General features: G+C 44.2%; 1 protein-coding gene and 2 pseudogenes across 1 annotated transcript; all 3 read right to left on the bottom strand.

Annotated features, from left to right (window-relative positions):
* Positions 1 to 263: 263 nt before the first annotated feature.
* LOC139024103 (ephrin type-B receptor 5-like) lies at positions 264 to 4179 on the bottom strand. The gene is made up of 4 exons (XM_070438543.1): positions 3950 to 4179; positions 1636 to 1648; positions 950 to 1119; positions 264 to 651 (listed from the first exon to the last, which is right to left on the bottom strand). Exons 1-4 carry the CDS (start codon positions 4177 to 4179, stop codon positions 264 to 266), a joined length of 801 nt encoding a protein of 266 aa, XP_070294644.1.
* A 478-nt stretch (positions 4180 to 4657) lies between these two features.
* Positions 4658 to 6281, bottom strand: LOC112069419 (E3 ubiquitin-protein ligase TRIM21-like; annotated as a pseudogene).
* A 1495-nt stretch (positions 6282 to 7776) lies between these two features.
* On the bottom strand, positions 7777 to 9621 carry LOC112069418 (E3 ubiquitin-protein ligase TRIM39-like; annotated as a pseudogene).
* Between the last annotated feature and the right edge of the window lie 1608 nt (positions 9622 to 11229).

Here is an 11229-nt window from a genome sequence, read left to right as displayed (position 1 = left end):
ACCGCCCCAAGAGAAGGCCAGACACGGGTGCAACTGCACATGGGGAAAATTTGTTCTTGGAGGAAGAGTGGCCCGCTGGTTCTGATGAAACAAAAATATAACTGCTTGGCTCATCGTTATGTTTTGGTAGGAAAAAGTTGGGATGCTTGCAACGCTGAAGAACACCGAATTCGCGAATCGTGAGCATGGGGTGGCAGTATCATTGAATGTTGGGGTGCTTTGTGCTGCAGAAGGGACCTGTGCACTTTACAAAATAGATGGCTTCAGTTAGGCAGAAATATTCTGGTGGATAATGATTGAAGCAGACATCTCAAGACATCAGTCAGGGACAGTAGCAAGGCTTGGTCGCTAATGGAGTCTCCAAAGGGACAGTTTTGATTGGGCTCATATCCCTCTTCACAGATGCACCCACCCACCGGCACCATCCATTCACCTTCTGCGTTGCAGTGCATGCGGGGGGCGGAGCCTCCCTGTGCTTGGCTGTGGGGAACACAAGTCCCAGTCACAGGGACCAGGGCGGTAGGCTCCGCCCCTGAGGGTGTGGCCGGATAGGAAGCAAGATAGCTATTGGTTGCTGGGCAGCGGCGGTAGAAGATGGACACACCCATGAGAGAGACGCATGCACCGCTGTCGACGATGGCCAGGACGAATCTGAAACCGGGGTCAAGGGTCATAACATGTTAACTTATTATCAGGCTTGAACTGCACTGTTGGTTAAGGGCTTGTAAGTAAGCATTTCACAGTAAGGTCTACACGCGCATGTGATAAATAAAGTTTAATTTGATTTGAAGGACCACTAGATAGGTAACAGTGTGTGTTTAGGTGAGTTAGTTACCACACACTGTTGCCTACAAAGTGGCAAAGGACTATTTGTCACAAGTGATGAGCATGGTTTGAATATGGGATGAATTTGTTTCATGAATTTGTTCCAAATGTTCTCGTACAGTACCCATTGCGTGTGAGCGGAGCGAAGCTGCGGGTCTTGATGTTGACCCGACGGTAGCGGTCTGGTTGGTACTGGTGAGGCAGGCTGGGCTCCACCTTGGTGAAACTCTTATCTGCTGCTATGGTGTCAATCTTCACCCAGCCCTCCCTCGTGTCCTTCTCTCCACTGGACGGCTGGACAGGGATGGGAAAGGGGGATGGGGAGGAAGAGAGGGAGGAGAGGGGGATGAGAGAGAGGGATCATGTAATACATTTCATTGTGGAAATTAAAATGTGAGGGATTAGGGAGAAGGATAAGATAAAAAGCATGTAACAGTTGATTAAAGTATTTAAGAGTATGCAACAGTTAGCTCCGAGGGTACACATTTAGTCAAATATAAACAGTCGCGGACCAGTGACAGTCTGTGTTTTAATCTAATCTAATTCTCCCCAGTTTCAAGATAACCATGCTAACTTTCCCCAGAGACTCAGACTCCTGGCCTTCCTNCCAGTGACAGTCTGTGTTTTAATCTAATCTAATTCTCCCCAGTTTCAAGATAACCATGCTAACTTTCCCCAGAGACTCAGACTCCTGGCCTTCCTACTGCTCCCCACTCTACGTTCCTCTACACTTCACTCATCAGCCTCTTATTTGAATTTTTAAACAGTATCTAACTTTCCCCAAGAAGAAATGTATTCATCCACAAATACTGCATCCTTCCCTCTGTGAGAGCAGCACACAGATGAGAAATGTAGTTTATTTAATGAGATTGAGGGTGATGAGAATGAGAGGAATGTTATGGCAAACCAAAGCATCATTGTTTCCTTGCTTTTGGAACGCGCTTTGAAAATGGGATATTGGGAAATGTAGTCTTTATGCTCTCCGTCTTGACAGATGTTTTTAGAAACTATAAATACCATGGGAAGAGAGAATTTGTCTTGGCTTAAAATGGCTTAAACTGTTTAGTATTAATCAAAAATGTATCAGTTTCACTTCAAGTAAAAAGGTTTGACAGCATTGCCATATACAATTCAAGTCAGTTTTTGATGTCCCAATACCTTGGCATCAGGTTCATGAACTGACATATAAAACAACAATTGACACATCAATTTGTTCATTTCATTGTAAGCGATTATATAAAATACTTGCTACAAAAATAATGCTCAATATATGGGGCATTGGACAGTCAGCCTTGTGTAGACACGAGGAAACACAATCTATAGAACATGTTTTCTGGTACCTTACATCAGTGGTTGGCTTCTGGAGTCAGGTCCAGGAATGGTTGTTCTGTCATAACTACAACTACAACATTATCAATATGGATAATGTAGCTAGTGTGACCATACTGTCAGTGTTAAGCAAGCTATCTATCTTTATTAATTGCAACGTCAGCTTATCAATGCTAGCTATCTTCATTAATGGCAATGTCAGCTTATCAATGCTAGCTATCTTCATTAATGGCAATGTCAGCTTATCAATGCTAGCTATCTTTATTAATGGCAACGTCAGCTTATCAATGCTAGCTATCTCTTAATTAATTAGCAAACGTCAGCTCATCAATGCTAGCTATCTTATTAATGTAACGTCAGCTTATCAATGCTACTATCTTATTTAATGGCAACGTCACCTCATCAATGCTAGCTATCTTTTTAATGGTAACGTCAGCTTATCAATGCTAGCTATCTTTATTAATGGCAACGTCAGCTCATCAATGCTAGCTATCTTTATTAATGGTAACGTCAGCTCATCAATCCAACTATCTTTATTAATGGCAACGTCAGCTTATCAATGCTAGCTATCTTATATAATGGCAACGTCAGCTCATCAATGCTAGCTATCTTATTAATGGTAACGTCAGCTCATCAAGCCAACTATCTTTATTAATGGCAACGTCAGCTCATCAAGCCAACTACTTATTAATAGCAACATCAGCTTATCAATGCTAGCTATCTTTTATTAATGGCAACGTCAGCTCTATCAATGCTAGCTATCTTTATTAATGGCAACGTCAGACTCATCAAGCAACTATCTTATTAATAGCAACGTCAGCTTATCATACTAGCTATCTTTATTAATTGGCAACTGTCAGCTTATCAATGCTAGCTATCTTTATTTATATGCAACGTCAGCTTATCAATGCTAGCTATCTTTATAATAGCAACGTCAGCTCATCAAGCAACTATCTTATAATATGCAACGTCAGCTTATCAATACTAGCTATCTTTAATTAATGCAAGTCAGCTTATCAATGCTAGCTATCTTTATAAAGCAACGTAGACTCAAAGCCAACTAGTCTATATTCAATGCAACGTCAGCTCATCAAGCCTACTATCTTATTAATAGCAACGTCAGCTTATCAATGCTAGCTATCTTTATTCATTGGCAACGTCAGCTCATCAAGCCAAACTATCTTATTAATCGGCAACGTGCGCTTATCAATGCTAGCTATCTTATTCATGGTAACGTCAGCTCATCAATCTAGCTATCTTTATTAATAGCAACGTCAGCTTATCAATGCTAGCTAATCTTTATTAATAGCAATGCCAGCTTATCAAGCTAAGCTATCTTATTAATGGCAACGTTCAGCTTATCAATGCTAGCTATCTTTATTAATGAGCAACGTCCGCTTAACAAACGAGCTAAAATCTTATCTGGTTAAGGCATGTTCCGACCAAAATAGCACATCAAATGAAAACAAAGTCTTATTCTGACATTCCACAACTAGAAACATGTGTATGTGGCATTACACCTAAATCAAATCAAATCAACATTTATTATATAAGCCCTTCTTACATCAGCTGATATCTCAAAGTGCTGTACAGAACCCAGCCTAAAAACCCCAAACACAGCAGCAATGCAGGTGTAGAAGCATGGTGGCTAGGAAAAACTCCCTAGAAAGGCCAAAACCCTAGGAAGAAACCTAGAGAGGAACGAGGCTAGGAGGGGTGGCCAGTCCTCCTCTGGCTGTGCCGGGTGGAGAAGGGATATTAGGGGCGTTATGGGAAGTGTAGCTTTCTGCCCTACCTCAGCATCCATGTCCTCTCCAGCTCTCTCTGAGCGGCCTGTTTTGTAGTAGAGGGTGAGTGTTCTCGGCAGTAGGGTGAGGGCGAGCGCAGGTGGGCACAGTCCACGTCACCAAAGACTCGGTGGGCCGAGAAGCGGAAGAGGAAGGGCGTGGCAGCCAGTTGTCCTGGAGACGGGGTTCTGGTTGACGTTGCAGACCTCAAAGGTCCGGATGAGTTTCCCCCGGTCATCTAGGACACTCGACCTCCCCACTGAGAGAGAGAGAGAGAGAGAGAGACAGTAGGGTGTAGAGAGGGGGAAGAGGAGAAGACAGAGAGTTATTACTTTATGGATCACTGTATGGGACTTTCTAGGTTATCCTAGAGGTTGGATAGGTTAAGTCCAAGAAGCATTGTACTTTTAGCTTGGAGTCATTATCAGTATCACTGCACCATTTGAAACTCCCTCTTCATCTGTGTATGCTGTGGGTGTTTGAAATATGATCTCACTGAAAGTGAGAGGAGGAATAAGTAGGAGTAGTTACAAAACAACTGTACAAAGACTCACAGGCAATACCTTTTTAATATACATTGTAAAACAGTATTAGGACATGAGAGAAGTATTCTTCATCATGAAGTACTAGCAGTAAGAAATCTCTATCGCAAGAAGAAATATCGCCACATTGAATAAGGCATATTGCTGTGATTCCCCTTTCCTTGTTCAATAAACTCAGTCAGACTTGATGGTAGAGATGATAAGTAGAGCTGAGTTATCACCAGGAATATTTGTGCCAGTTGAGAAGAATGGGTAGAGTCTGTCAGTGAAGGTGCAGACAGTGAAAGAGTAGATGTGAGACTTGGCCTCCACATCATAAAAGGAGACCTCACCCTCCTCATAATCCACAAACACCCCCACCTGCTGGGGCTTCTGTCTCAGGGAGAGGTTGACCCAAGGCCCAGCGTAAGCCTTGTATTCATTCATATTCCACTGCCCTACAGTCCAATATCCATCTACAGGACTTGGTGATTCATCACAATCATTCCTGTTGATGGACTCTCTAGCCACTCTCTAGCCAAACCCACATAGACTTCCCCTTCACCTGCACCTCATAATAGAATCTCCCTGAGGAGAACCACTTATTCCCTAAAACACAGGCATTATTATGAAACCTCTCTGGGTTGGCAGGGAGATTCTGTTTTATACTTCCATATCTCACTTGTTTCCGGTCCTCAGACAGGATGAGTTTGATATTCGCTGTATGAGGGTCCAGAGTCACATCCACTGCACAGTGCTGTGTCCTCTTCAGATCAGCATCACACAACTTTTCCATCTCTTTATTCAGTATTTTACAGCTGAGACAGTACTCATCATAGTCCCCACACACAGACCACTGCGGACACTGATCAGACCAGTACTTGGAAGTTGGAAGGGTGGTGCAGATGGATGGAGAGCTCTGGAGGAGGAGGAGGAGGAGGTGATCTTAAATATCTGAGAGCTGCTCCAGCTCAGTGCTTCTCATCTGTAACTCAGTGGTTTCCTGCCTCAGCTCTTCAATGATTATTTCAGCCTGCTTCTCTGCTGCTTTAAGTTTCTTCTCTATCTCCAAAATGACCTCAGCCTGGCTTCTCTCAATGGAGCGCACTAGAGCAGTGAAGACCTCCACATTGTCTGCTCTCTCTCTCTTTGTATCTATCTTGCTGAGCTCTACTGTCTGTTTGATCTCCTTAACCTTCAGCAGTCTCTCCTGGATCATCTCCTGAACTTTACTCTTTACTCCATGGAGACAGTCTTGTGAGTCTTGTGGTCTGTCTCAGTGCAGAACTGACACACACACATCTGGTCTCTCCTACAGAGCAGCTCCAGGGGTCTCTCATGCTTCTTACACACCCTGTCTTCCAGGTTCTCCAAAGGGTCGATCAGCTTGTGTTTCTTGAAAGATGCCAGTGTCTGATGAGGCTCCAGGTGAGTCTCACAGTAAGAGGCCAGACACCAGGCAGGACTTCAGGGCCTTGTGCTCTCCCTCAGGGCAGACGTCACATGGTACTTCTCCAGGTTTGGCGAGGGTTGTTGTCTGGGCTTGTCCTGGGGTGATGGATGTGGCTTCAACTGTAGCCAACTTATTGAGCTGAGCAGCCATTTAAAAAATGAAAGTGTTGACACAAAGCTCAGGTCTTCTGCTAAATACCTCTTTACACATTGGACACTGGCACAAGTCAATGCTGTCCCAGTCTCCTCTGATACAGGCCTTGCAGTAGTTGTGTCCACATGGGATGGAGACTGGCTCAGTGAACACATCCAGACAGATAGAGCAATGGAACTGCTCTTCAGACAGGACAATACAGGAGGAAGACATAGCTGGAAACAGACCAAAAAACATAATGTTTACAGTCTCTCTGAAATCAGTCATTCTATCTCGTTTTCTTCTTTTTAATCATTCTGTTTCATTTCTAGGTGTCAACAATATAGCAACACTGTTCAATACACTGTTTTATCATGTAACAACATAGCAAATAAGTATCACATATTCTATTTGTTCACCTTCTCTCTACTCACCTCAGCGTGTGTTGACTGAGAGAGAGAGAGAGAGAGAGAGAGAGAGAGAGAGAGAGAGAGAGAGAGAGAGAGAGAGAGAGAGAGAGAGAGAGAGAGAGAGAGAGAGAGAGAGAGAGAGAGAGAGAGAGAGAGAGAGAGAGAGAGAGAGAGTGTGTGGCATAGTGTTATAAGTCATATGAGACCGTATAAAAAACAGATGTATTTTTTCATCTTGAATATATTCTCAGAACACTTTTAGCACTGTTCATTATGTTAGTTCATAATAACTTGGGTTTATGGGACCTTGAGTGGAATGTCATCAAAAGTCCAAGAAGTGTTATCTGGTTTAGCTGGTGATAAGGCCTTATGAGTATCACCTTTAACTAGCTCTCTGCCTCTGTGTTCTGTGTGTTTCCAATTGGATGTACTCTTCAAAAAGTAAGAGGATGAACAAGGGGGGCATGTATGTGCATTTTGCAAATCCTACAGGAGGAAAAAAATGACACATGGACTAGATATACAAATGTTATTTTATTATTGCAATATAAAGTATTAGCACCAGAGAAACACTGTTCATTGTGGTATCTCATCAACTTGTAAGTTATCCTATACTACTAAATGTATGGTAACATTTTTACACATTCATTTTGATGACTGAATTCCATGTTCACTACACTCAGTCAAGCTTGATGGTAGAGATGATAAGTGGAGCTGAGTTATCACCTAAATAATTAGTGCTGGTAGAGAGAAGTGGGTGGAGTCTCAGTGAAGGTGCAGCCAGTGAAAGAGTATATGTAGGATCTATCTTCCGCATCATAAAAGAAGAACTCACCCTCCTCATAATCCACAAACACCCACCTTCTGGAGCTTCTCTCTGAGGGAGAGCAAGACTCCAGACTCTGTGCGAGCTCCATAGTCATTCCCGTTCTTCAGTCCCACAGTCCAGTATCCATGTACAGGGCTGAGTGGATTAAAGCCCCTCCTGTTGATGAACTCTCTAGCCACTCCTTAAGCCCAACCGGTCTTCCCTTTCATCTGCATCTCATAGTGGAATCTCCCTGAGGAGAACCCCTGCATTTTTAAACACAGGGATTTGTGTAAAATCAGTCTGTGTTATTATGGAGTTTCTGCTTTATGACTCCAACCCTCAGACAGGATTAGAAAAGGAAATGCTGCAGCAGGCTCAGAGTCACCTCCACTGCACATTGACTACAGGACATCATGTACTCTTCAGAAAGTCAGAGGAGAAATAAGGGTAATGTATTCCTAGTTTGTAAATCCAACAGGATTTGGCACAGACACAATGGCACATGGACTCAAAGATACAACTTTTATATTTTCATTGTAATATACAATGTTATGATATCAGAGAAGATATCAGCATAATACCAATAAATAAGCTGATAAACATATACAAACATATTCTCTAATGAATGTACAAATATAAACACAGTCATATTGGACATAATATGCTTTGTGTCTGTGTGACTGAATTCCCTGTTCACTAAACTCAGTCAGACTTGATGGGAGAGATGATAAGAGGAGTTGTGTTGGAAGGATGATAGCCTGTAGAGAACAGTGGGTGGAGTCTCTCAGTGAAGGTGCAGCCAGTGAAAGAATAAATATGGGACCTGGCCTCCACATTAAAAAAGGAGACCTCACCCCCCTCATAATCCACAAACACCCCCACATTCTGGGGCTTCACTCTCAGGGTGAGGGGGACATGAGGTTCATCATCAGCAATGTACTTCCCACCCCTCAGCTCCACAGTCCAGGATCCATTTACAGGACTCAGTAGATTCACCCCTTTCCTCTTTATGAACTCTCTAGCCACTCCTAAAGCCCAACACGTCTTCCCTTTCACCTGCACCTCATAGTAGAAAGTCCCTGAGGAGAACCCCTCCTTTCCTAAAACACGGGGATGAATTTCAAACCTCTCTGGGTTAGCCGGTAGATTCTGCTTTATATCAACACACTTGACCTGTTTCCGGTCCTTAGACAGGATGAGCCAAGGATTTGCTGTATCAGGGTCCAGAGTGACATCCACTACACACTGCTGCATCCTCTTCAACTTGACTTCAGGAAACTTCTCCATCTCTTTATTCAGTGTTTTCTCCAGTTGAGACACAGTACTCCTCAATGTCTCTACACCTAGACTGCTGTGAACACTGATCTCAGACCAGTTCTTCGTAGGTGGAAGGATGGTACAGAGGGATGGGGACCTCTGGAGAAAGATTAACTGGTCGTCAATATCTGAGAGCTGCTCCAGCTCAGTGCTTCCTCTCTTTAGCTCAGTGATTTCCTGCTCCAACTCTTCAATGAGCCCTTCAGCCCGCTTCTCTGCTGCTTTCTGCTTCCCCTCAACCACCTCAATGAGCTCAGCCTGGCTTCTCTCAATACAGCGCACCATAGCAGTGAAGACCTCTGCATTGTCTGCTATCTCTCTCTTTGCATCTCTCTTGCTGAGCTCTACTGCATGTTTGATCTCCTTAACCTTCAGCAGTCTCTCCTGGATCATCTCCTGAACTTTACTCTTAGTCTTCCTCATCTGAGTCTTCCTCTCTCTATACTCTTCCTCTATGGGGACAGTCTTGTGAGTCTTGTGGTCTGTCTCGGTGCAGAACTGACACACACACATCTGGTGTCTTTCCTACAGAAACAGCTCCAGGGGTCTCTCATGCTTCTTACACACCCTGTCTTCCAGGTTCTCCACAGGTCGATCAGCTTGTGTTTCTTTAAAGAAGCCACTATCCGATGATGCTCCAGGTGAGTCTCACAGTAAGAGGCTAGACACACCAGGCAGGACTTCAGGGCCATGAGCTTTGTCTCAGTACAGACATCACATGACACTTCTACGGTTTTGGAAAGGGATGTTGTCTGGGCTTGTCTGGGGTGATGGATGTGGCTTCAACTGGAGCCAATCTCTTGAGCTGAGCAGCCATTTCAGAAATGAAAGTATTAACAAAGAGATCTGGTCTCTTATCAAATGTCTTATTTTACACATGGACACTGGCACCAAGTCAATGCTGTCCCAGTATCCTCTGATACAGGCCTTGCAGTAGTTGTGTCCATCATGGGATGGAGACTGGCTCAGTGAACACATCCAGACAGATAGAGCAATGGAACTGCTCTTCAGACAGGACAATACAGGAGGAAGCCATGAGCTGGAACACAGACCAAAAAGACATAATGCTTTACCAGTCTCTCTCTGAAATCAGTCATTCTACATTTTGAAAAAACAAAATAAGTATATTGTTCATTTCTCAGTGTGAACAATATAGCAAAAACACTGTTTTATGCAACACCATATCAGACAATCTCTTTACTTTCTCTCTACTCACCTCAGCGTCTGTTGACTCTGTTCTTTCTCTTCCTCTGATCAGGCCAGTGACTGGAGACTACAGTAGGTAACAGTACAGCTGTATAGATAGATCTTTAAAGTGTAAAAGTTTGATCCGTTCGTAAATCAGGTTTCTCGTTTCATTCAGCAAAGTTTGATCCTGTTATAACAATTCCAGCGTTTTTCTAGTCTTTTCACTCTCAGCACAATGTGACGTTCCTAAACCCCTCCCTCCCTGCCCTGTACTGGTTTACTGAGAGAGAGAGAGAGAGAGAGAGGAGAGAGGAGAGAGAGAGGAGAGAGAGAGAGAGAGAGAATACACACATACGCCCAGGTAGTGAGCGGGCAACAGGCCCAAACCCCACTCTTACACTCGCCCAAGCCAACGGCATGTACCACATGCCAGCAGCGCTCTGCTCACACTTACTGGCCCCAGCCAAACCCCGACCAACAACATTGGACACTTATGGCAAACAAAATACCTCACTATATCATCCCTAGAATATCCAGGTCTGAGGTCATCTGCCTTTGGCCTAAAGAGCAGGAACCCGGACTTCACCAAAGGAAATTGGGGGGGTGAGGGGAGTAGCAACGCGGTCAGACTATACCTGCCGCGCGTATGCATGTTCCCTGCAAAGAAACCATGTACTGAGGAGACGGCTCACACTGGTGCCCCTCTAGGTTACAGAGACGCCTGGTAGTCCATCCACCAAACCTACCAGCGCTGGTAACAGGGGAAGCCGCGAAGCTCAGCGGGAATGCTAATTTGGTATAGAGCAGGACCTACACTCACATCACATTAAATTAACTCAAAACAGGAACATTTTACATTTTGGCTTAGAAATTTCAAAGGCAATTATCTATCTTAACAGAGAAAAACTGTCCTTCCGGCCTGTGGTGCTACCTATATCCCCCCACTAGAATCCCCATACTTTAGATGAAGACAGCTTCTCATCCTGAGGCGGCGGAAACCAATCATTTCAGGCCCAGGCCGACACTGTATTTAAGTCTGTGGCGACTAAATGCCAGACTGCGGACAGGACACGCTGCACACCAACAAATCCAGCCACACAGCCGGGCGACAAACACTAACTGGACGGTCCACGAACCGCCATAGTGACCAGCCTTCCCTCCCCATATGCCCCACGCTAGTTGGCACAACTATGACAACATAAACCAACAAAACGGGTCCAACTCTCTGCAGCTCTGTCCACAGCATCGCTGGCGTATTGTACATAGTCAATGGTTAGGCTATCGAAGGGACTCCGTTATTGTAGCGTACACCTATAAGCTCATCTCTCTGGCAGTAGCACTGCTAGACTACTTGATCAACTCACCTCAACCCATGAGTTCTCTCATAGTGCTTTCCACAGTCAGTCCAACACTTTTGACACCCCTATCAGACCACAGCCACAAATCACGTTCTCTT

This window comes from Salvelinus sp. IW2-2015, unplaced genomic scaffold (genome assembly GCF_002910315.2).
Source record: "Salvelinus sp. IW2-2015 unplaced genomic scaffold, ASM291031v2 Un_scaffold1009, whole genome shotgun sequence".
Classification (NCBI taxonomy): Eukaryota; Metazoa; Chordata; class Actinopteri; order Salmoniformes; family Salmonidae; genus Salvelinus; species Salvelinus sp. IW2-2015.
The sequence above is the reverse complement of the archived record's forward strand: the minus strand, read 5'-3'. Positions and strand labels throughout refer to the sequence as shown.